The following is a 25,875-nucleotide window of genomic DNA, read 5'->3' as shown; positions in this document are numbered from 1 at the left end:
CCCCTCGGTCTTTACAGGAAGCTTTGGGAGTTACTGAAAATTCCAGCTTACATCCTCACTGTGAAAATTGCATTTCGGCAGACCTAAGAGAGCTTTGAAGTAAGAAGTAAGTTGGAGGAAGATGAAGAACTGAGACGAAGCTGGCCCGAGAGCTCCCGGCTCAGCCCCTCCGAGCTCTGTTTCTGTGTGGGGGTTTGCGGGGCCTCCTCTGCTCTGCTCAGTCCGTGCACCCAGAGGCCAGGCTGTCCAGCCAGCAGTGTCCTACGCTGCAGACGGCCCGGGGGAGGCAAAGAGCTGCAAGTGCCTCATTTTCTATTTTTACAAGATGATCTCGGCCAAAGTCAAGAGGTCTTCTGAACTCAGTATGAGATTCCCTGAGCCCACAAGTGAGCCAGCAAGGTGTGTCCAGGGCATAAAGCAGGAGTGAGACTGACAGCAGAGAGGTGCCCCTACCGCCTACCTGTTGGGGACCCCGAGACAAAAAGCCGGGCTCCCAGAGTGCAGTTTGGGGCCATGGAGATGATGTAACTTCAGCCGTAATTGTTCTTAACTACCTTCCTTAAGTTTGCAAAGATTTAAGCTCTTGCTTCTCACTCTGTACGATGAATGGATAAGAAGTGACATCAGAGCCTTGGGAGGATGGAACGTTCTATTACCACATCAGGGCTTTTATAACCAGCTGTGGTGCCACGCCACTCAGCGGGCTGGCAAAGTGTTTCTCCCTCACCAACTGTGACAAGAAAGACGTGATTATGCCCTCTTATACTGTTTTATTTTTAAAAGCAATTAGCTACTTAGTTTCCTTTGCTGGGGAAAAGGACATTGAGGAGTCAGGGGTTAAATTTTTCCCACTTAATCTTATTGGTCATGACGTTTGCTTTCTCAGAATTGCCAACCTGAGTTGGAAGTGGCCGTCAGGGTCCCGGGCTGCCCACTTCTCTGGCGTCTGCCGGCCTTCGGCGGGAGCCTGCTGTGTTCCCCGCTCGAGTTCCATTGGAGCAGACCCCAGGGGCAGGCACTGTGGCTGAGAGCTTTTCAAGAGAGCCTCTCGTTCGCTCGTGCCAGGCCCACACTGTGAGGCCGGTGCGACTTACAGATCCTCATTTTACAGATGAGGAAACTGAGGCACGCGGAGGCTGGGTCATTCAGCCGTGTTCCCACAGCTAGTTAGTGATGAAGCCAGATTGCGGTCCACTCTGATTCTAGAGCACCTCAGCAGAACCCCTGCCCTGTGGCAAGGGAGGTCATAAATGATGATGTTACTCCACGTGGGGAACGCTGTGCTTTGCACACATCGCTGACTCGCTGAGCAGTGCCCATGGCACAGAAGGGGAAAGTCAGTCTTAGGTGGCTAATAACCTACCTGAGGTCAGTCACAGAGCCGGGAAGTGGCTGAGCCCGGCTGGCACTGGGGTTGGCATGAGTTCTCCCCCACCCTGACATTACTCAGATCTGTGGGCTCCCCGGACAAGTTATACCCTGGAAAAATACCAGCCCGAAGTAGAGATCTTCCTGCTGTACTGTGACTTGCGGTGGGACAGAGGCCTTGGCCTGCCTGAGAGAACCTTCTGTGTGCCACCCGGTGCAGGGTGCTGGAGCATCTAACTGGGGAGCCGCAGCCTGCTCACCAGCAGCCCTTGGCTCATGGCTGAGGCTGAGGTAGAAACCCTTCTTTGCTTCCAGAATGAGCCCCCAGCGCTGCGATGTGGTGACTCAAGGGGCAGTTGGCATGGTGCAAAATGCTCCTAGAACTTCTGGCTTTAAAGGCATGGTAACAGGTAGCTGGCTGTTGCGGTAACATTTTCCTTTGTGCCTTAAACATTCATTACAAATACTCGCACCTGTAACTCCAAACATGTACCCAATTTGAGACTGCTGGGCGGTGACTTTCTTGGTTTTCTGTCTTGGGGGTTTGTTTCATCTGTGGTCAGCAGGCCTGGTGAGTTTGGGGAGGTAGCTGGAGAGTGTGTGACAGGGGCAGAACGGGCAGCAGTGTGAGACTCGAGGTCCTGTCACTAGAGCATGTGTCCCTTTGTGCCTGTACCTGCCACAGGCCTGCGGCAGAATCCCAGCTTCCCGCCACCCTGCCCCTGGCAGGTCCCGCCAGCCTGGTGGTCTCTGGGAATCGGAATGCCATGGACATGGCCACATGACAAACATATCTTAGCTGTTAATATTCAGACTGTATAGAGACCTTTGGGAGGACGGCCATGGGGCCACAGGGGCCATAGAGAGGTGAGGAGAGAGTTTAAAGAAAAAGGCCGGGGGGGGCTGAAAGAAGATTAAAGACTGGAGCCACAGCTGACTTGGGGCAGGAAATGTGATAAATGGACTTGAAGAGTATGTTTACACTTCGACATAGTTTAAATTTCCCAGAGAAGGCAATGTTCATTGTAATCCCAGATAAACTCGTTTAGAAGCTTAGGAAGGAAGGAAACTTAGGAACACGCTGATTTTGGTAGTTGAAAGCATGAGACTATGCCTCTATGTATGGAAGACATGGTTGATAATCTAGGTAGCCCATTTATATGGAATTGTATGAATTCACTTTTTCTAAATTTGTTTTTCTTTATGTTAATGTATTTTCTTAAAAAAGTGTTTACCTGTAGATCAGAGACATATTTTGTTTAAATTAAATTTAGTTTTATAGATTCAGTCCTCTCGGCTCTATTTGAATATTTAATTTGTTTTATAGAAGTATAACTCTCATTGAGTGAAACGTAAATTTCAGAAACTAGGTGGGTGGATTTTTTTTAAAGCGAATGTGAGTGGAAAGCTGGTCCATAAGTCCTGTTCTAGTGCTGGCGGGATTTCTCCCGACTGGGGGCTGGCTGAGAGGCGGCAGGCAGGGGTGGTGACCCCGCCCACCTGGAGAGCTCTGTCCCCTCCAGCTGTTGTCGGCCAAGCCTCTGAACTCAGAGCTCAGGGCTTGGGTGCACCTTAACCGCTTCCTGGCCAGGAGCTGGGGGATGGTTGGGGGCAGTCCTTATGGGATGGTGCCATCCCATGGGCTTCATGCTGGCAACTCACTCTCTCCTGCCAGACTGCTCCCAGTGGAAACAGATGTTCAAAGTAAGCACTTGGTCACAAACACAAGAAAGGTGACTGAGAGAGTGCGGGAGAGCTAGAGCCAGTTTATACGACCAGCTGACACCCACAGGCCACAGGGAGCTCCAGCTCCAAAGTTGCGACTGACCACACGAGGTGCAGGGACAGAGATTTCCAAGAGGTTTGGCAGACAGGCCTGACTTCAGAGAACGCACGTGCTCAGGCTCTGGGCGTCCTGCTTGTTATTTCACCAGCACGGGAAAAAGTTAGCAGAGATTTTTCTGGCATATTGGTCTGAGCGTTGTGTTGCTGTCGTGTTGTCATCACCTCCACCTCGGAGGGCGCGCACACTTCTGAAGTGGGGAGCCTGAGGGGGAGCGATTGCATCAGGCCCAGGGAGGGACCTGATTGGTCTGCCCAGCATGGCTTGATTCACTACCTAGAGGACGAGCCTGAGGCAGCCTCGGAGCAGCTTCCCTGCCTGCCTGGACACAGCCTGCCCACCAGGCTCTTCGGTCCCACCGCCAGCCATTGGTGGGTCAGCTCCCAGAGGGGTCCCCAGCCTGCCAGGGACAGTGGGAAGAGGCCAGGAAGTAACTCCCTTTCGGGAGGCAATCTTGATTTAAAATGCCGACTTGTTCCTCTGACTGCTTTTTCCACGCTGTGGAGGTAAGATTTTTTTAAAGCATCTGGCATTCCTCTGAAGGTGGCATCACTCTCAGTTCAGTAGCTAGGCAGAGGGGCAGGGTCTATTGATGATCCTCTGGATTTCTACTGGATTGTCCCCTGGCCTGGGGTCTGTTCATATTTGAACCGTTCCAGGAAAATGAAGCTTGCTTGTAATTTTGTAGGAGAAAGGGGCCAAAGAATTTTGTGACTGTATTCTTACTATGCCCTTCTTTTTAATATTTTAAATTTCAGCATATTCGTATTAAATTCTCTCAACTTCTTCCTAAGCCTGAGTGAACATGAGATGGGTGGGATGTGCCAGGGCAGTGGTTGGTGGCCACTACACCCTGGACCCTAGGAGTGGAGAGCAGGTTGAGTCACCAAAAGTTAGGATTTCTGTTTCTTCCTTTGTTTTCACAATTGGTTCAACTGTAAACTGTCCAACCCCGAGACCCTGAGACCACCAGCAGTAGTTTAAATGAATTCTGTCACTTCCCAAGGCAAGTTGTTGAGAAGCAGCTCGTACACTCTCATCTGGCCATGCTCTGTGTCCCCTGAGGTGTCCTGGGCATTTTAAGAACGTCCTGTTGTAACCCTACGTGCTCTGCCCTGTCCGAGGTGGGAGAGGGCAAGAGGGAGGGAAGGCCGATGGTGCTCGTCCTGCATGCCAGCTGCGGGCAGTCACCTGCTGCCTGGGAGAACAGTGATGCCTGTGTTGGAGCACTGCTCTCTCGACTTTTTCTGTTTTATTTTGTTTCAGTTTTTATTTCTTGAAAACCCAGAGTTGTTCATCTGTAAGTGTCCCATTTATGTGTTGCAGGATGTTAAAGTCTTTAGTGAAGACGGGACGAGCAAAGTGGTGGAGATTCTAGCAGACATGACGGCCAGGGACCTGTGCCAGTTGCTGGTTTACAGAAGTCACTGTGTGGATGACAACAGCTGGACACTAGTGGAGCACCACCCGCACCTGGGATTAGGTAGGGAGCAGCACCTGGGGTGTGCAATCAGATGAAGACTGCAGCTGCCAAATGTGTCACCACAGTGTCCCCTGCCAGTACAGCAGGCAGTCTCTGTGTTGTCCTCCACGCTCCTGCCTCTTCTGTTTCTCTTGAAGTTGCACCTCCCTCCCTCCCACCCCTCGCCACTCGAGAGCTTTCCAAATCTTGCTCTTCGGTGGTTGAAGGAATACCTTCCCAAGGGCTCAGACACAGTGAGAAGGTTCTCCCTGTGATTTAGCTAGAGAACCTGGCTGCAAGAGGCGTGTGGGGTTGGGGGAAGGTTGGGGGAAGCCTGGCGGTGCCTTGGGGAGAGTCTGCCACTTGCATGGTGCTGGCGTCACTCTGCAGAGAGCAGCTCTTCCAGCTGACAGGAGTAAGACCATGGTGACAGTCTGTGCAAGGGCACGGGGAGGCCCACGGGGATCAAAGCACACTGTGAAGCAATCTCATCTAAGTTGGAGTCTTACAGTGTCTCTCTGAGCTGGTTTGTAACGCTTTCCACAGAGAGCATGTGTGTGCGTACGTGTGTGTGCACGTGTGTGTGTTGTGCATAGAGAGCAAGAGAATATTTTGAAATATGTACTATTTACAGAACTTACTGAGATTTTGTTTTCTGTGGGTTTTGTTGTGCTCAGGTGGTCTGTTTCAGGTAAAGAAGCTTTTCAGACGTAAGTTCTTACTGAATAAAGTATGATGCTTTCAAAATCCTAGAATTTTCTGGTTTCAAAAACCAGAATTTTCTCTAAATCGACAGCTAACTCTTCGACGTCATGAAGGAGAGAAAAACGACACAGATTGTAATCTTCTTCCCATAGTCGTCGAGTTTTCTCATGAACCTTTCTGAAAGATTAATAAATCGAATTTAAACCTCTAGGTCTGGAATATTCATTTAACCAAATGGCATTCCTTCACCTGCTATATGATCTGAGCTGCCGTGCCACAGTGTAAATCTGAGTGAGCATTGCTCTGTCACTGTGTCCGAGCTCCCCTGTACCGCTGGACATAACGGTGTGAGTTGAGAGTAGGAGTTGAGAACACTTTCCGATTTCTTCTCATCCCTGTCCATCTCCAGTGTACTGGTGCGTCACCAGAAGCTTTCTCCATTGTCACTGGCAGCCCTCTCCTGCCAGGCGCATTCACTGGTGCCACAGCACAGCGATGGTGACACCACTGTTCTGCAGAGACTGACTGTCAAGCTCCAGTTTGAGACATCCATGAATGCATCCTACGGTGGTCTGATAGGCCCCCAAAAGCCTCTGTTGACACACGAGTCACTTGGAAATTAAACACTAGTTGGAACCCTGCAGTGTGTTTGTGCACACACACACATATGTATACACACATACATGCATACATACACATATCTACACACACTCATACAGAATTAATTTTACAAGCATGTCTGCCTAGTTGGACCCAAATATAATGAGTATTGTTGAAAGCCCATTCAAAAGTCTGAATACTCTTTTAATCTGAAGGGAACTATGAAAGGATCTTCTGCAAATATTATCATACATGAATATAATGATACACACTGAGAGCACATATAAAATGGGTACAGATACACAGAAAAATTTAACATAAGGACCGTTTGAGAAATTTTGATTCCAATATTTCTTGTGGTAGCACCTGATCTCTAGAACAGCATACAATAGATAAAGAAATTGTATATGTGAAAACTTTGGAAATGATCAACCACATGCAGAACAATTTACGCTGAAGGAGTCGAAAAAGAAATATGCACGTACGCACAGTATTCTTAGGGATGTGATATTTATATGTTTTATTCTTTATTGACCCTCTGAAACCTTCCACTGCACTCAAAGAGCCTCTTGCACTGCTGTCGCTGTATCTTCTCTGCCTGTCCTTTTGTTTGTGATGCAAACCTATCAGTTAAATTTTTTTTTAATGGGTTAAGTTGCTATTTAGGTGGAAATTCTATTCTTTCCACTATTCACCAGCATCCAGTTCTCAGACGCCCAGCAGTGGGAGAAGGGAAGGTACAGGACCCCGTTCCACACCACCTGTGGGGGGCCACTGTGCGCGTGCCCTTCAGAGAAGCCCTTGGTGTTTCCGCATTAAATCCCTGAGAATGGGTGTGAGTACACTGGCCTTGTGCAGGTCTTTACTGGGTGACGTTCTGGTGTGTTCCTAGTCCTCCTGGCATATACAGTCAGCGTCCCCTGGTCTCAGGGCAGAGCCATCCAGCCCCACTTCCCCAGGCACAGATAGACGCTTTTAGAAAGTCACTTTCTCTTATGGTATATATTGGGTTGCTGATGGGCACCTGCACATGCACAAGGCTGGTGGCTTGGGCAAAAGGTAGGCACTGCTTGCAGATCCGTAAGGCAGCTATTAAGGCAGATAGTCACCCCAGCCCCCAATAATGGAGAGCATAATTGAGCTAATTCCGATGGCATTTTTAGTCTAGGTGTAGCCTCAGAAATTGAGGGTTTCAAAGCACAATTACTATATTGATCTATGCAGCTAAAATGTTAGATCCTTAACAATATTAAACCTTTTCCACACCCAGAAATGAGTGATGATTTTAAAAAGATGGGGCAGTCCCAAGATAGCCTTTACGAAGTGGTTTCCTTTTCACTAGGAGACCCCGCGTGTGTGTGAGTGTCCACAGCTTCCAACGGCCCCCACGAGCATGCCAGCCCCACCATTGGCAGGGACACCGTAGTCACGGAGGAACAGGAACAGTGGCAACCCTCTGGCATTCGGTAGGGCAGCGTCTCTGGCTGGTGGGAATTTTCCTGCCCTCTCTCTGAACTGTGCTTCTTGCCAGAGCCAGAGCAAATGGCCCTTCCTCATCCCCAGTGTCAACTCCTGCAGTCATTTACCACTCGAGATGGTATGAAACGGTGGGGCCAAGCCCTGGCCTTGGGAGGCAAAGCCTTTAGTGGTCAGTGACTATAGGTGAGCGTGTTCTCTGCTTTGTGATTTCCGGGGCCCCCTCCAGGGTGCTGTCTGTCTTCGTATGTCAGCCCCACGGGGCCTGCCTGTTGGGCATAGTTTGGCCTTAATATTCGTGTAGAGCTCTCAGCCATGGGGACACTGTCCCTCAACTAGGCCACTCAATAGCCACCAAGTCCAGCTGTGGGGCCAGAATGGGGCAGTGGCTTTGGAAGGCATCTGCCCCGAGCACGTGAGCTGCAGGTCTGCAAGGCTCACCTCAACCAGGACACTGTCACACGTAGAGGCCGGAGGGATGTGAAACAGCCATCCTGCAGCTGTATCAAATAAACCATTTTTTAAATGAATTTTGAAAACAAATTTTGGCATGCAAAACAGCATCTTGGTGCCCCCATAAACTTGAAAATGCAACTGCAGATAAACTCCATTCCCGGGAGCGCGGGGGCTCCTGGTGCCCAGGGCTCCCACACACAGGCCTGAGTGACCACAGGCATCAGGCTGGATGGCAGGAGAGGCTGGAACGTAGACCTGGAGCACAGTGAAGAGGAGTCGCAGCCAGGTGCCCTGAACTTCCAGGATTTGGGGAATTCTGTTGTGTGAATTCATTTGAAACATCTCAGGAAAAAACACAAACTCTTTCTTGGGCTGTTTACAGCTTTGTGTTTGTCCCTGGTCAGGTGAGAAAGGTGTGGCAGTCGCCCTTTGAGGACTCGGCCATGACCCCTTGGAGGCTGACAGCTGGCCATGTAGCCAGGTGTTGAAGGAGCAGCAGCGGCTCATCTTCAGTGCTTGGTGCTCAGAGGGGCCTTCGCAGGCTGGTTCTCTGCCATTTCTATCTCCTTGTCATTACATCTGAAAGGCACCAAAATGACGTCCTTTCCCCACTGAAATACAGAAACGGAGGGCCGTTTATCAGGCATATCCAGACATCAGGCATGCTTTCTGTGGGCTTGTTATCTCGCCCATGACTGCTCACAATTTCTTACAGTCCAGCGAAGCCCGGGGCCGCTGTTAAATGCTCATTGACAGCCAGCTGTGTTCTCTGCAAAGGGTGGGCTGTGCTGGGTGGCTGACGAGGGTCTGTGTGTGGGCCCAGGAGTGGGGAGCAGTGAGGTGGGATGCTGACGCCAGCCAGGGTGGCTCAGGTTTCTGCTCAGGAGTCCCATGTCTACTGCACATTTTAAGGCATAGAAGTAAGGTTTGATTTTTGAATATTTTTCATGTGGCGTAGGGGGTGGCGTAGATGCTGGACTTAGTTTCAGAAATTTGAAAACTACGAATACCCTTCAAGGAATGTCTGACTCTTTTATTTGCACAAAAAGTCCTTTTGGAATGCTCTGATCAATCGTAGCATTCCAGTTTTACTTCAGGGCGTTGTAATAATATGAAGTTTATAGATGGTGATGTGATCATTTAATAGAATCACTAAGATCATTTGAAAATACACGTTTTTAGAATCACAGAGAAAATTAGAACTGGAAAAAAGAGCTTTGACCTGATATTGCTGGTGTGGCTTTTGACAGCTGTGAAAACTGATGTGCTGGACATTCGGTGGCAGACTGAGGCCAGACAGCCCCTGGGTCTCTGGGGTCAGTCTTCCGACCCTGCTGCTGTCCGCTGTCCCCCACTCGCTGTGGGTGCGGAAGAGGGAATTGGGGCAGTGACTCTAGTTCTCACCTGTAGGTGTCCTGGGCCTCCCTGGCGTGACCAGCGTGACCTGGAGCAGAGAAGCATGCTCCTTTCAGGATACATGGCTTCCCTGCTCCCCCTCTGCCCTGGGCCCCGACCACCCAGGACACTTCACAGCCTGTTTACGCTGCTGTGCACAGCTTTCCCAGGATCTCGCCAAGGCGGGGCCCAGGGCGGCAGAAAGTGGTTGTCCAGGAGGACGGGAGCCTGCGTGTGCCTTGGTCATGTGCCCCCTTAGAGCTGGTGGTTCCCCCGGGTCCCTTTGGGATCTTCTCAGGACTCTTGGAGACAAAATGCCTTTTGCTTTGGAACTCGACATCTATCTTAGGTAGCTGTGTCCTTGATTTTTTATTTCTCTCTGTTTCACCTGGTAAAATATTTTAATTCTATACGCAAACCATCAGCATGTTATTGGATTGTTTTTTTCCCTATAACCACAGAAGTACTTTCTCTGAATAAAAATCTCAGTGGAAGGCACTGATTTGTGTTCCACCTGGAAAATCCATTTTAAATGAACGGCACTGAGCTGACCGCTTTTTTGAAAGCAGACATCACAGCTGTGCGTGGCTCTTCTCTTCTCTGTCATGAGCAAACGTAGGTCAGGGTTTTGGTTCCCGTGTTGCCAGCAAATTCTCTCCGCAGTCCACGAGTGAACATGTTTGTAGTTTGCCGGTGGTACCAGTTCTGGCCCTTCCTGCAGGACCATGAACTTTCTGGCAGTCACGGGGAGGAAATTCCTTTCCTTGGCAAATTTGGGCTTCAAGTGTATTTTTACCAAGGAATCCTTTCCTCATGATATCCAAACCAAGGCTGAATGTGCTCCTGCGTGCCGGTGTGGCCCATCTCGGATGAGCGCCCTGGAGACGGTCTTCCTCTCTAGACAGAGACTCTTCTTCCACGTTCTGAGATGGCTTTGGCTTAGAAACGCCTTCACTCTAAACTTCATTCCTTCCTTCAAGATGAGACTTTTCTAGGGATTCAGCTCTGGCAGCATGAAAGGAGGTAGGGGCTTTGAAGCACCAATTTACTCCTCTTGTGCCAATTTGGAGCATCTCATTCTCTACCATTTTGGTATCATTTCACACATTGAAGCTGCCGTGCATTTGCTGGTATTGTTTATTCCATTATTTAATATGGGCAGTTCCTGGTGATGCCCTCCACACACACACACATCAGAGCAGTCTTTGAGACATGTGTCAGGGGTGTAACAAGCATTGGAGCAGAGCCGTGCCACGTCTCCTTTGTGCTTCACATGGAACCAGAGTGTTCAGACAGCGAGGGAAATGCCTTTTCAGGGAGATGACGCTGCTAATGCAGACGCGCTGAAGTGTATGTGTGTGCCTCTGAGCACGCAGGAGTGAGTGCTGTGTAACATGTGTTGTCTTCCCTGCCCTGACATCCAGTGGATGAGAACAGCTCTAGGGTGCGGGTACAGGGGCCTCAGCGTTAAAGATGAGTGTGTTCCGACAGACTGTATGATGGTAGCGTGCCCTTCCCGTTTCCTATTCCCGGCACCATTTCAGGCAACTGAGTTCCATGCAATCAAAAGCATTGCTGCCTTTCTGCTTCTGCTGGCCCCACCTTCCGCTCGGTCCTCCTTGCTCAGTGCCCCCCCCCCACCACCATGTTCTTTGTCTTGGGATGTTTTACCCATTGTTATAGTCTGTGTACTTTACAAGAGTTGAAAATGCTTAATTTAAGGGTAAAATTGTTTGCTTGGAGTCTTACTGACTCTCTCCTTGACTTTTTGTTGATGCCAGATTGAGAAGACGTGTGTAGAAGTAAGGACTGGCCTGAATTCCTTAGACTACACATCTTAAGACCTCTAATGCGTTTGGTAGTGCATTAAAGAGATTTAAATTCAATTTAGTTCTTGACCTCATCTTCGCTCACAGTGTTCAAAGAACAGAAAGTCAGCCAGGTTTTTAATTGATTGAAAAGCTGCCTTGAAGGTTCGGCCTGTTTCATCTCTCACATGATTTTGTCTCATGCTTTTCCTCTGCAGAAAGGTGCTTGGAGGACCATGAGCTGGTGGTCCGGGTGGAGAGCACCATGGCAAGTGAAAGTAAATTTTTATTCAGGAAGAATTATGCAAAATATGAGTTTTTCAAAAATCCAGTGGTGAGTCTTATTTCTTTCGGTTTGGGGTTTGGAACTCTTGAACTCTTGCAGTTTATACTTGGGTTTAACAGTAGCAGATTACAAAATAACTGACTGAGATGTAGGGATTCACAGATGGATTTGAGAACCGAGTTGCTATTTAAGCAATCCTTGCTCAAAACTCAATCTCTCATGCTTAACTAATTAAATTAAAATTTAAGAATTAAAAGGACTGTCATTTTAAATACAAATGTACATAATCATACCTGTAGGAATGTTTTTAGTACTGGCATACCTGTAAGTATGCTTTTCCCCACTTTTAAGTAACCTTTAACATAATAGTTTTTCTGTTTCCTTAGAATTTCTTCCCAGAGCAGATGGTGACTTGGTGCCAGCAGTCCAACGGCGGTCAGACCCAGCTTTTGCAGGTACTGGCCAAGAGCAGACTTCTGCTGGGCTTCTGGGTGGGCGTCCTCTCAGGCTGTAATGGCAGCCTTGTGAAAACTGGAAGTGGCTGCGTTTCTAATCGTGGGTGTGCCGTGGCTCCTTGTGGGGTTTATAATGCCAGCAATAAAGGTTTCCTTGGGAAATCTGTGGATAGCCAGGCTCCTTCAAAGTGAAACACGCGCTTTTACACGGGATAAACTTACTCTGACTCAGAAGTGATCCAAGCAGTGTGATCCTTGAGCGTGGCTGCAGGGGCAGGATGGAGAAGCCACAGGCCCCGTGTTCTCCGCGAGGTCCCAGCTCGTCTTGGAGCACACGTCTCCAGACAGGCCACTGCCCAACTGCTTGGAAATCTCTCCAGAAGTACTGTGTCCACTCCATAGTAAAAAATTATGGGGTCACCATCAAATCCTTTGAAAAGTAACTTACTACACATTAAAACTGAGGGCACCTGTCTTTTTTTTTTTTTTCTGGTGAGGAAGATTGGCCCTGAGTTAACATCTGTGCCCGTCTTCCTCTACTTTGTATACGGGACACTGCCACAGCATGGCTTGATGAGCGGTGTATAGGTCCATGCCCAGGATGCGAACCCACGAACCCTGGGCTGCCAAAACAGAGCATGTGAACTTACCCACTATGCCACCAGGCCAGCCCCAAGGACACTTGGTTTAATTGTCCCTCTGCTTTCTCAAGTCTGTTCTAAGAAAACTTGGCCTTTCTCCACTAGGGGCCTCTCTACGCTTACTGCTGACTCATGCTCTTCCAGGGAAATCAGGAACAGAAAAGGGAATGTTATTGCTGTGCCCCTAAACCTGTGTCTGTTTGCAAAGTGTTAAGTGAGAAAATAAACCGTTCACTAAGGTAACTCCCGCTCTCCAGATGCCAGCAAGTATAAGAGAAACTACTAAAATTTAGTTCTGTAAGATTCTGTCCATAGCCCCTCTTTTTCTGCTTTATTGATCACCAGATCTGTCTGTGCCTCCTGAAAGATGAGAGCCTTGGTGCAAGCTCTGTTCTGGTGGTCTCTTCTGAAGCCCTCCTGACCATAGCATTTGTCTGTTCTGGCAGGAGTTTTCGACATTTGGTTATCATGGCCTGTGCACAGTGATGGCCAAGTGGCTTTTTTAATTGCCGTTTGAGATGGCTTGTGTGTCTGTGAGGGTGCTGGGTGATCTCTTGAGACTCTAGAGGGACTGGCCCAGGTGCATCAGGACTCTGTCCAGCTAGCCCATCCCACCTGCAGGAGGAACAGTGTCCCCTCAGTCCAGTGGAAAGGATGCACCAGCGTTACCTCCTCGGCCTTGCTGCCAGGCCTGGCTCTCGGACTCTCTTTCCCACAGAAAGACATGCTGCCTGTGGGAGGAGTTAGCTGGGACAGTGGGCTGTCACCAGGGCGTTCCAGGAGAGATCATGTGCAGACAGGCCCCGTCTACACACCTTTCATTTGGAGGGGTACGTGGTGAGAGGGACAGCGAGGGGCTTGCTCTCGGTCCACAGGGCTCCTAAGCAGTTGCTACTGGCACTTCCTCTGGCCCCAACTCCAATGACCAAGTTATGTATTTTATGGAAAACTAGAATAAAGGGCAGCATCCTTAAGTGTATGTCTTGTAAGGAAATGTGTGAGTTCGTGTTTTTTGCCAGTGTTAGAAAGGTCCACTTGCTTGTGTGTGTTTAAATACTAATTATGTTCTAGACAACACCAATTTAAATGGGATTTTTAAGACTTTTTTGTATGTGTGTGTGAGGAAGATCAGCCCTGAGCTAACATCCATGCCAATCCTCCTCTTTTTTTTTTTTTTGCTGAGGAAGACTGGCCCTGGGCTAACATGTGTGTCCATCTTCCTCCACTTTATATGGGACGTGGCCACAGCATGGCCTGACAAGCAGTGCATCGGTGCATGCCCGGGATCCAAACCCCGGGCCACCGCAGCAGAGCGCATGCACTTAACCGCTATGCCACGGGGCCAGCCTGGGATTTTTAAGACTTTTGAAACGTATCATTTGAAAACTTTCAGTTTGACCAAAAGAAGAGTCTTTTAGTAATTCAGAAAAAATCAAAATGTCAGTGATGCTAATCACATATTTGCTTTAATTATTTTATGTCAGCATTATCTGACTTTTGAAATTTGCCCTTCAACAGAATTTTTTAAACTCCAGTAGTTGTCCTGAAATTCAAGGGTTTTTGCACGTGAAAGAGCTGGGAAGGAAATCGTGGAAAAAGCTGTATGTGTGTTTGCGGAGATCAGGCCTTTATTGCTCCACAAAGGGAGTTTCCAAGGTGAGTTTTAAAGTCACCACCAGGCTGGGCATGTCCACAGTGAATGTGGGCTTCATGTTAAAATCATAGGCTCCTCCAAGCTCATGATAACTTATTGAGCTAATTGTGTAACAGCTAAACTCAGAGTTACTGGTCTACTGGTCTACCTCAGAAAGCAGGTGATAACAGAGACCTAGGAACCTCGGGGCTGAATCTTTCTTGCACCCCAGGCTGTCCAGCCCAGGCCCCCTCTGTGGGTTGGGAGCAGAGCCTTTTGGCTGCCTGAGTCTCTTTTAAAAAATGCTGACTTAGTTTCCTTAATTTGGAAGTTGGCATCCAAGCTAGCCATCAGGATGACTGATAGATTAGTGCCACCATAATGCCAGTCTAATACCTGGTGTTGTAGACATTTTATGGAATAAATTGCAGTTTTGCGTGTATCCCCAGTGGGAAAAGGAGGTGAGAGATGGAAAACAGCTGCAGGCCTCCAAAGAGAGTCGGGGCGTTGTGGGCTTGCCTTGCCAAGGGTCTCCTTTGGTGTCTTTGCACACCGTTCCCTACTCTTTTCTTGTAATGTCTGAGTACGCCCTGCAGTGGGAGTGTGCCCAGCAGACCTTGGCCGTGTGTTTACCATCTAAGAGCTGTCGTGTCTTCTGTTCCTGCCGGGAGAGAGGAGGGAGGAGCTGGTGGGAGCCCAGGCGAGGGTGCTGAGCATCAGGCTGGCTTAGTGCGGCTCTGGGAAGTCAGCAGCTGCCGGGGGCGGGAGCCAGAGAGAAGGGGCATGGGCGGCGGGGCCCCTCCCCTCTGGAGATGGAGTGTCTTGCACCCAGTGCAGGGTGGGGAGGTGACTTCCCAGCTCTGGTTTATGGCTCACTCCCCATCCTTGTGTGGAGTGAGGACGTGTGTAGCCCAGAGCAGGACAGAAAACTGGGTTGGAGAGTGAAGGAGGAGCAGGATGGGACAAGCCGTCCGTGGGAAAATGGTGGAAGTGGACTCTGAGCACACAGCACAGCAAGGTGGCTGAGTCCTGCATCTGAGAGTGTGCTCTTAACTTTGACTTTCAGTGTTCAGACTTTCTTCTGGTTTTCACTTTGAATATTTGGTTATGGGGCTTTGATTTGGCAGAGTATCAAATGCATTCTAACAGTCATGTCTGAGAATTGGGAGGTGGGTTTTTTTGGTGGGGACTTGGTGAATTTGGTTTTAACTTAGCACTTATTTTATACAATGGTTATAATCTGTAGAATATCAGAGGGGAGATGCATTGAAAGCGTGCACAGACTGCCCTCTGTTGACGAGGACATGAAAACATTTACTCTTTGCTGTACTCGAATTCTCCACCAACATGAATCTGACCAACCTTTTTCACAGGAGCCCAGACACCTGCAGTTGCTCGCTGACCTGGAGGACAGCAGCGTCTTCTCCCTGATTGCCGGCAAGAAGCAGTATAGCGCCCCCACTGACTATGGCTTCTGCATAAAGGTAGTCTGCCTCCAGGCCATCAAGAGGCTGCTCCTCACTGTCAGCATGCCCCTGGAAACTCTAGAATTAAAACAGTAAACTCCTTTCTTGGCTATTGCTTTTTTTTTTTTTTTTTTTTAACAGAAACACAGTTTCACTGAATTTTTTCATTCATGTAAAAATATTTCATGTGTGCTTATAATGTGTTGGTCCTTGAGTAGCTCAGAAACTCAGGGAAGAGCAGAGTACATGATAGACAATGCCGGTCGATGGGCTCAGTGGCCTAGTGACCCCCAGCCTGCCAGTTGGGGGCCTGCAGGGTACTGAGTGAGCGGACGCCTTCTGTGGAGGCTTCCGGTCACCAGGATAGTAGGATAGGAGTGACCACAGCATTGCCCTCCCTCTGTGCACATGTGTGAGGGCACGGGCTCACACATACTGCACATGCATGTACACATCTATGTCAATACACAGATATGCACACAAACACACATACCTATATGCTTGCACGCACCGAGGGGGATACAAAGATCTGCAAACATACACATTCGTACATATGCACACATGTGCCCACGTGTACACACACACACACACACACACACAGACACCGCTATGGACGGGGCCTGCTCTTCTCCCCTGGGGAGGCTGTGGTGATGTTGGTCATCGTAATAGTAGATTATATTTACTGAATACTCACTGTGCGTGAGACGCTCTGCTAAGGGTTTTATCTCCATCATCTTATCGAGTCTTCCTGGGTGCTTACAGGGTGGGACCTGAACCAGCCCCATTGCTCACATCCGGTAGCCAGTGAGCAGCTGTGCCTGGGGCCACCCAGCTGGGCAAACTCAGGAGCCAGAGCCTGATCCCATCACGAGGAGAGGATGGGGAGCAGGGAGCACATTCTGTCCTAAAATGCTGTCTTATACTTCATTTGCTGAAGCTTCTTTGGGTGGCAAGTTATAGGAGCCTACTTCACACCAGCATAAGGCCCAAGTACACTGGAAGCCACTGTGGGAATGTGGCCTCAGGAGGGCCTGAAGGTGGGAGCAGGAGCCGTCAGGGTCCAGACAGCCAGTCCCTCTGCCTTCCCACCAGCTCACACCAGCGGTGCCCTTTCTCTCTGCAGACTGGCAGTCTCTGCTTCTGCAGCATCAGCCACACGCAGGGACTGTCACTCCTCTCCCTCACTCCACCCTCCAGATTCCCAAGGCAGAGAGCTGGGTCAGTGTCCACCCAGCACTGTCCCTTGTATCTGGGGTCAGCGGGCTCACGTGGAGACCCAGATAAGCTTATGCCTGCAACGGTTTTCCTCCATCACCAAATAAACCCTGCCTCTGAGTGGGAGCATCTGCCGACTACATGGCGGGAGCTGTGACGGTGACCCCCGCCTGCCTCAGGCTGCTTGTCCCACGTCAGTCCCCCATCTCCAGGGCGACATTGGTCTCACTCTCTGGGCCTTCCTTGGGGTCCGTCCTGGGGGCCACTCAGACACTCCAGGAGCCCTGAGCCCCTCAGGGATTCTCCCCTCACTGGTGAACCCCCGCAGGGGCCCTTCCTCCGGCTGCCTGCTCAGCCTTCCTGGGAGGCGAAAGTGAAGATCTTGTCTTCTGGGTGAACTCTGGAGCGGGCTTTCCTCCCATCGAACCCAACATCCCCTCCACAGAGTTAGACAACCCTCTCTGTCCCTGTCGCCTTATCTGCTCATCCTGTAATAGTTTACCTTCTTGTTTGTCTCCTCTGGGCTCCCCTGTCAGAAGATGGCTGATCATTCCACTTAGTAACAAGTAATTATAACCAACCAAGGCTGGTCCACGTCAGGTACAAGAAAGGTGCCCGATGCCGAGGGGTGTGGACGCCTGCCCGTGCCCTGCTCTGGTGACGCCCAGCTGATCGTGTGGTGTGTGTAGGTTCATCCCCTCCTTCACGTGAGGAGCAAGAGCGTGTGTCTGATTCGCTGTGTTATACTCATGAGGTCTTTTACCTTCTTTAGCCAAACAGAGTCCGGAACGAAGCTAAAGGGCTGCGGCTGCTGTGCGCCGAGGAGGAGCAGAGCAGGACCTGCTGGATGACGGCCTTCAGGCTCCTCAAGGTACCCCGCGCCTCGCAGCGTGCGGCCGTGCGCATCTCTTCCTGGAAGATGCCCGCCACTCTTCCCCTGTTCCCTCACAGTGTTCTGTCAATCGAGTGTAGTCACACACCTTTCTCAGTGGGGTGTCCGGGGCTTCTCACAGAGGCGGAACCTTAGAAGGGGCAGACCTGGTTTCCGACCTCGGCGCTGTTGACGTTTGGGCCGGGCAGTGGGCTGGCCTGTGCATTGTAGGACACTTAGCAGCATCCCTGGTCTCCCCCAGTAGATGCCAACAGCACCTCCACCCTACAACCAGGTGAGACAGCCAAAAACATCTCTAGACATTACCAACTGTCCCCTGGGGTGTGAGGGGCCAGGAACTGCCGCTGATTGAGAACCACTGGGTTAGAGGAATAAGAATTGAAAGGTCAGGACCAGGGAAGTGGGGAGAGAGCGGATGGTTCATCAGGAGGGTTAATTATTCTCATGACTAAGCATCAGACTCCCGGCTTCCCTCAAAGCCAGGGCCTGAGGGAAACGTGACAAATTGTACCACTCGCCGTAGCACCTCAAGGGAAATAGTGTCCCCTGACACTAAGTTCAAAAAGAAAGTTATTGCATGAACCTCATATGGGATAATGCCCCTGACGGGACTTGCACAGTCATTGCCAAAGTGATTTCATACAGCTCTTTAGTAAAAGCTAAGCGCATAACCGTAGAGCACATCTCACTTTTGATTTCCCACAAAATGTTCCTTTGCAAACACACGTACACCACGTGTCTAGAACTTCCTGTGTATGGAAAGTCCGTGCAAGTTGCAGGTTAGTTGACTGAGACAAATTTGGCTAAAGTCAAGGTGTCTGGAGGAGAAGTTTGTTTGTTCACCTGTGGCTGCCACATGCAAAGGTCTAAGAATCTCTTTGCAAAATCCCCCAGCCCTCATTGACGCTTTCAGCTGGTCTGAGACGCAAGGTGGGGTCACTCAAAGAAACAGACAAGCAGAAGGAGGCTTAGCTCAGCTCTCTCCTTGGAGATGCCACAGAACACAAGCTCCAGGGTTAGGCATCCTGTATGCCTCTCTGTCCCAGGACCTAATTTTGTTTTATTTTTGCCACTGATTAAACAAAAAAAGATTAAAATTAAAATGTTGCTATTTCATAACAGTAGAGGAAATGTTAGTGTTGGTATCCTTTACAAGCCAGTTTTGGATTTAAGTGTCCATCAATAGGAGACTGGTTAGGTGAGTTACAAGATGTCCATTCGGAGGAATACCCTGAACAAGTTAGCTCTCTGGGTTCTATTGTGGAAAAATTTCCAGGATATATTATTTACAATTAAAAAGCAAAGTGCAGAACAGTACATAGAGAGTATGTGACGTTTCGGGGGGCTATTGGAAATCTATATTTACATTTCTTGGTATGCATGTCAACGTTCCGTAAGACTGCAAGAGAAAATAAAGAGGTCTCTTCTGGGGAGAGTGGATGCAGCTGTGCAAATGGGGGCAGCAGTGGGAAGGAAACCTTTCAAGTTGTATATATTTGTGTGATTTTTTTTTTTTTTAATCTGTGAATATAGAATCTATTTTGGAAAAAGCAGTGAAAGTAAATGAAAAAGGAAAGTGGTATCACACTATGAAGCTATAAATGTTATTACTTTGGGTGATACACAGTAAATCCAATGAGCAAGTTCTTACCCTCTGCTTCATGCGTAAGGAAGAGCAGGGATCTCTCCTTTGGTGCCATCATGACATAACTAGGTGCAGGAAAGGAAAGGGGCAGAGCTGATAGTGATTATAATAACTGACTTTGTTATTAGCGCTAACAATAACGCATTACATAGTATGTTAACGTGATGTTATGAACATTTTTGAGCATTTACTGTGGCCAGGCACTCTTTATCACCTCACACCTAGGACCTCGTTTACTCCTCACAACAGCTCTGTGACATATATGTTATTATCATCCCCATTGTCCAGATGACAAACCTGAAGCCCATCCAGTCATGCTCCAGGTGTGGCTGCTGGTATGTGGCAGAGCCAGCATTAGAACCCCAAAATTGTGGGCTCCCTTCCTAGCCACCATGCTTTGCTGCCCTCCCTGAGAGCCACCAGGAAGTCGAAAATCCATTCAGTTCTGAATGTGATCCCGTCGTCCCAGCCACTTTGCAGGTAGCAGTTTTCATCCAGTGAGCCGCAGACTCCACACGCTCAAGTGCCGTTGCTATAGGAGGATGGAGGCCTGGACCCAGTGTCCACTGCAATGTGGCAGTGACAGGCCCTTGAGCCATCTCAGGTGAAGCGGAAGTTGAGGTAGGCCTTTCTGTCCTGGCTAGTGATGCTGCTCTCACGTCTCTGCCAACACTGAGCCTGCTCACAAAACAGCATCTGATGTGAGAATCCTTACAACAGGACAACGTCTCCTCCCTCCCTGGCCCGAGTTGTCCTGGTCAAAGAAGGGGAAAGCGTAGTCAGAACACCGGGTTCTATGCTGACAGTCCCCCTCCTGCGCCTGCATGTTGCCTTCAGAATGGGGGGGATTGTGCCAGGTACTTGTGCCATTTGAAGTGGTAGGGAAACCTTCTGAAGTGCCCCCTGTTTCCTTGGCCCTGCGACTCTCACAAGCTTCTTGGATGTGAGCATCGACTCACATCCATCATCAGTCTTTTCTCCTTGACCGGGAGACAGGAACCAAGGTGGGCGGTAGCAGGTCAGCAGGCCGCAGGGACCTGACCATCCGTCCAGATCCATCCATCCATCCTCCCTGTGCTTGCTCTGTGCCTGATCACGTGTCTGGGTGTCATCTTGCCTGCCTCTTCCCAAAATCCTCCTTGAGGACAGCAAGTGCTTAGTGCTCAGAACTCAGTAGATGCTTAGAAAATTTGAATCGAAGTAAAGTGAAAGCAACCCAAACTCCCGTGTCTGGCTTCAACCAAGCAGCTGTTTCTCCCTCTTGCTTGCCTGATGTTGTGGGCAACACTGGAGTCGACCTGAGACTGTGCCCCTGCCTGGGGTTGGCAGAGTCAGCGGATGGGGGCTTTGGACCACAGAATATATAAGATCCTCTCACAGAGTCTGGTTCTCAGGCCTCCACGGGGGTGTCTCGCCAGCACAGTCCATGGAAACGTTGGGTTGTGCCTCTTCATGGTTGACTTGAAGATCTTGTCTGCAGTAAGTGATGAGGGGTCCCTCCCAGCTCTAGCCCTCAGACTCTCTTGCCCCCTAAAAGTGGATCAGATGTGCCCTGTCCTCATGTGGAGGAAGTGGACAACGCACAGAGGATGCCTTGTTTTATAACCGACATCAGCCCTGAAGCATAAAGCTTTGCCTCCCCACTGTCCCTGACTCCATCCAGGAATCATTTCTGTGTAGTGGATAATCCTGAAATAGCTATTTGGATTGTAGTAAAATCCCAGGGATTTCTGAGGAAAACCTTATTTTATACCAACACAGGTATACTTTCTTTAAAAAAAAAGATTAATTATGGCTTGAGCCTACGTAGGAGAAACCTAGCGTTACTGTTCTTGACTTTACAGATACTCTTAGCGGATAAAGCCCACAGATAATATCTCCTTTTGTCCCTCATTCCTTCTTGTTACACTGCTATCTGAATAATTTCATAGATACTATGGGGGCTATGCAAGGAATACGAAAATTTTGGTGTAGTTATCTATCATCTCCTTCCCTCCCCCATCTTCTAAAACTTTCTTGAACTTCTATAACAATTCTTCCCCAAGAGGGAGGTCTTGCTTCATCAATGCAGGATTCTACAATGAGCAGTTGCTTTGGTTTTAAATGGCCTGACACTGAAAAGGCAGTTAAAGTAGACGCTCTGCAGGACAGCAGCCCGAGGAGAAGCACAGGGCCCCCTCCCTCCACACACACACTGCTGAGTACGGAAGAGCAAAGAGAAAGTTCACAGCACCCTGGAAGCAGCACACTAGACACAGGGAACAAAGTCGTCTTGGAGGGCTGAGAAGTTGTGCAGAACAAAAGCCAAGCATCCCAACGCTGGTGATGCTCATTGTGCACTCGCTGGACGCCAAGCGCCCTGCCAGGAGCTTCGTGTGTCACCTCATTGAATCCTCATGAGGACCCTGGGGAGGGGAGTGGGGGGAAGCCCTCGCAGAGCACAGTACCACAGTCCATGTGGGGAGGGAGCTCCCTGAGATGGGACCAGTCAAGACTCCCTGTCCGTGAGCTGGGGGCTTCTTAGGAATCACAGGAGGGACTTTGAGAACGGCAGCGTGTTCCAGCCCTGCCCATCCAGTTGAGCCTGCCTGTCTGCATGCTCACTCCTAAGGCTGTGCCTCTTTGGATGCCAAAATTTAGACCCCTGGTTCCTGAAAGCCAGTCCTCTGACAAGTGAGACTCTGTGGATAGGTTTCCTCAAGTCCGTGGCAAAAAGGAGACCAATGAGGATGGTGTGGTAAGCTTTCCGTGAAGCTACCTGTGCTCCTGGTAAAGGGCATATTCTTTAACCTGAGACTGTGTCCTTCTTACTTAATGTTAAAATAGCCTTTATTTTATAAGGTGTTGTTGAGATTAAATGGTGGGTCCATGGTTAGTTTTTGGTTTGTGTGTATGTTAGTTGTATTATATGGCAAATGTGTTGCCAAGCCTTAAGGCAGTCACAGATTTTTTTTCCCTCAAAATTTGATTCCTTTATGAAGTCTAAAAGAATGAAGATCACTGATTTAGATCTTTCCTTTGACTGTCTTCTTTGTGAGGTGATCTCTCAAGTCTAGTGGTTCCCAAATTGTAATTTTTTGTAGCAGAACTCTTTTCCCCGCTCAGGCAAAATTTTTGATAATTCCCCAATATGTGAAACAGATAAAAAGATTGAAAGGATTGTATGGTATATCAGATTATTCTTAAGCTGCAGACAGCCCCCAATCTCAGTGGCTGTTAACAACAAAGACTGGCTCCCGCTCCTGCTCCGACCCAGCGGATGGAGCAGCCCATCTTGAAGGTTGCCAGTCTCCATCCATCATGACGGGGGAGGGAAGAGAGAGCCGGAGGATCTCCCATCCACAATTAAATGACACATGTCACTTCACCCACAGTCATTGGTCCCAGCTGGTCGCCGAGTCCCACCCAACCACAGGGGCCTGGGAAGTGTAGGCCTGCTGCTTGACTGGAGGTGGAGAGCCAGAAATGCCTGGCAGACAGTGCAATTACCACCAACATGTGCAGGTTAAATGTTCATTCAGAAACAGCCCGCTGTTTGCAGGATCTCCAATGCACTTCTCTGCTTGGGGGCAGTTTGAAAGCCCAGCCCTGCCGCATCCCCTCCTGTCCCCTGCACCCCCCACTGCCCCATGTGGTGTGTGAACAGGCTCTCAGCCACCCGTGTAGGAACTACAAAAACAGACACTTTTCTTTTCTACACTAGCAGATGGAAACAAGGGGGGATTAAAATATATCAAGAGTAGACAGGAAGGAAGGCACAAAAAAACAGTAATTTTAAAAATGGGAAAAGTGAAGACATATTGTGCATATCTACCTTCTGTTGTACTTTATTTTGTTTTTTCCCCAAAGTCCCAGTGCGTAGTTGTGTATCCTAGTTGTAGATCTTTCTAGCTCTTCAGTGTGGGACGCTGCCTCAGCATGGCTTGATGAGTGGTGCATAGGTCTGCACCCAGGATCCAAACCCGTGAACCCTGGACCGCCAAAGTGGAGCGCAAGAACTTAATCGCTACACCACCAGGCTGGCCCCCTGCTGTTGTACTTTAAGATCAAGATGAAATGGACATTCTTTGCAAAAACAGAAAAACCTTAAAATTGACTGGAAAACCTAAAAGGAGAAATTGGAGCACATTTTTAAAAAAATGAGTTTCTCTAAGTTTTCAGGAATATTTAAGCTCTGTGCTGTGTAAACTGTAACACAACCTGGGATAACACCGTACGCTGAAGTTTTGGTTACCTTCAGTCTTCTGGGGCTGCACTGTCCTTCAAGAACCTGGTCAGACGTGGCCTTATAAGTGGAGACTTACCCCTCACCATGCGGATAGTCAGGGTTCCCTCTCCATTAATATCCATCTAATATTGCCACTTATCTGTGTGTGTCTACTACAAAATGATAGCTCCCTCAAGTATGTCTTAAATTCATTTTGTATGCCTGGAGCTGAGCCCAACAAAATGAATCATTTTTTGACCTTAACCCTAAACCCTTGCGCTATCTTTGCACAAAGAAATAAGCTTACGTTCCATCTCACTTAGTATAAAGGTTAAATGTTTAATTAAATTCCAAGATAAAGGAATTGGCATTTTGTTGTTTGTTATTATGTTGTTTATTATGTTAACATAGTGTGTGGGGAGGGTGTATCTTAACACAGCGAGCATTGATTCTGTACAGCCAAGAAGTGCCACCCTACCTCATATAGACCCTACCTAATATGGAAACCTCTCTGTAGTCTCTTTACAAGCAGACACAGAACAGCAACTGTCACTTTCTTTCTTTATTGTTTGGGAGTGTCACATTCAATTAGATGTGAATAAGAAATGAGAAAGATATATTGCAAAAGAAGGGGAAAATGTTTCTATGGTCGTATTTTCTTCTTTTGAAGCAGTAAAAGAAATTATAAAGGAAAAAGATTGATTAGACTATATAAACATTTCTTTAAAACTGACTCCACAAAAATAAAAAGGAAAATAAAGGATAAGATAAATAATTTATACTATGGCTGGTACACAAAGAGTTAATGTCTAAACACTGTAAAGAGCTTATACAAATAAAACTACCACTCTCAAGGCTCTCCTATTTGTAAACGGGAAGAAAACATGAATTCATAGTCATGGAACTGCAGATAATAAATGTAGAAAACATTCATCTACTTTGATAAAGTAAAAGTAATATTTAAAAATACAATGCAAATAGAGCATAATTTTATACCTACTTAAAAGACAAACTGATTAAACAACTCATAGGTCAAGGATGATATAAGAAGAAATTTTTAAAATATTTTGAATTGAGTAATTGTAAAAATATGACTACAACTAAAGTAGAATTTGAGGCAAGTTTTTAATCTTAAATATATTTGAAAAAAGTAAGGCTTAAAATCAATGATCTACATATCCCTTTCAAGACATTTAGAAAAAAAATTATCAAATTAAGGCCAAAGAAAGAAAAGGGGGAGGGGAAATATGCGTCTGTACACAGGCAGGTAGTTCAGGAGGGCCCCAGACCACCCTCCGTTTCAGTAATTCAGCAGGAGGACTCAGAACTCATCAAGGCTCTTAAACTCGTGGTCACAGTGTCTTACAGTGGAAGGACACGGATTAAAATCAGCATCAGCTCCAGGCACCGGGGGCTGGCCCCCAGGAGCTCCAGGCATGGGCTTCCCGTTGTCCCCTCCCAGTGGGGCCTTGTAGATAGCGCCGGCTTCTCCCAGCGACGATGTATGGCAGCAAGCACAGAGTACTGCCAACCAGAGAAGCTTACCTGGTCGTTGGTGCCCAGAGTTTCTACTGGGGTCAGTCACAGCTACTTTCCAGACACCCCAGAGGTCAAGCTGATACTGCATGGCTCAAGGCCTCCACCGTAAATCACTTCCTCGGTATAGATCTTGGCCCGAGACCCCCAGCTAAACAAAGATACTCTTATCAGGCAGGATATCCCAAGGGCTTAGAGGGTCCCTCCCAGGAGCGGGGGGCAAACCTTTCCTTGGTCAAGGTTAATCCTTTACTATACACACACACACACATATCTACATATAGATAAATACACACACACATACACGTGTGTATATTATTACATGTATATCTTTTCTATATATTGCTCCTTTTGTCATTCTGAAATTTGCTCCCTTACCTATAGCAATGCTTCTTGCCTTCAAGTAATTCGTCTGATATTACTGAAGCTACCTCAGCTTTTTCTTGATTAGTATTTGCGTAGTTTTCCTCTTTCCATCTTTTTTGTGCGTTTCTGGATGCTTATATTTAGAGCCTATCTCTTAGAAACATAACAATTTTTTTTTCCTTTTCATTGGAGTATTTGTTGTGAGGTACGTCATTTAGTATGATTATTAATAATATTTGTGCTTAAGTCTACCATTTACTGTTTATTTTCAATTTGGCCTACCTATCCTGTATTCCTTTTTCTCTCCTTTTTTTTTGACAGAGGAGATTCATCAAGTTTTTTTTTTTTTTTAACTTCTATTAACCTTTTGCATATGCATTCTTTTACTATTTTTTAGTAGTTACCCTAGATGTCACAACA

General features: G+C 48.1%; 1 protein-coding gene across 12 annotated transcripts in view; it reads left to right on the top strand.

Moving 5' to 3' along the window:
• GRB10 (growth factor receptor bound protein 10) overlaps positions 1-25,875 on the top strand; it is a 192,549-nt gene that overhangs the window by 148,344 nt on the left and 18,330 nt on the right. For 9 of the 12 annotated variants that reach the window (XM_058534809.1, XM_058534800.1, XM_058534801.1 and 6 more), the window contains 6 exons: positions 4,538-4,694; positions 11,332-11,447; positions 11,786-11,854; positions 14,014-14,151; positions 15,502-15,612; positions 17,582-17,680. In XM_058534809.1, coding sequence (XP_058390792.1) covers positions 4,538-4,694; positions 11,332-11,447; positions 11,786-11,854; positions 14,014-14,151; positions 15,502-15,612; positions 17,582-17,680 — 690 coding nt within the window. Of the gene's footprint in view, positions 1-3,583; positions 3,718-4,537; positions 4,695-11,331; positions 11,448-11,785; positions 11,855-14,013; positions 14,152-15,501; positions 15,613-17,581; positions 17,681-25,875 lie in introns of those variants that run through there. The other 3 variants (XM_058534807.1, XM_058534806.1, XM_058534810.1) reach the window with 2 other exon arrangements.

The sequence above is a fragment of the Diceros bicornis genome, chromosome 41 (assembly GCF_020826845.1).
Source record: "Diceros bicornis minor isolate mBicDic1 chromosome 41, mDicBic1.mat.cur, whole genome shotgun sequence".
NCBI classification, from domain to species: Eukaryota; Metazoa; Chordata; class Mammalia; order Perissodactyla; family Rhinocerotidae; genus Diceros; species Diceros bicornis.
The sequence above is the reverse complement of the archived record's forward strand: the minus strand, read 5'-3'. Positions and strand labels throughout refer to the sequence as shown.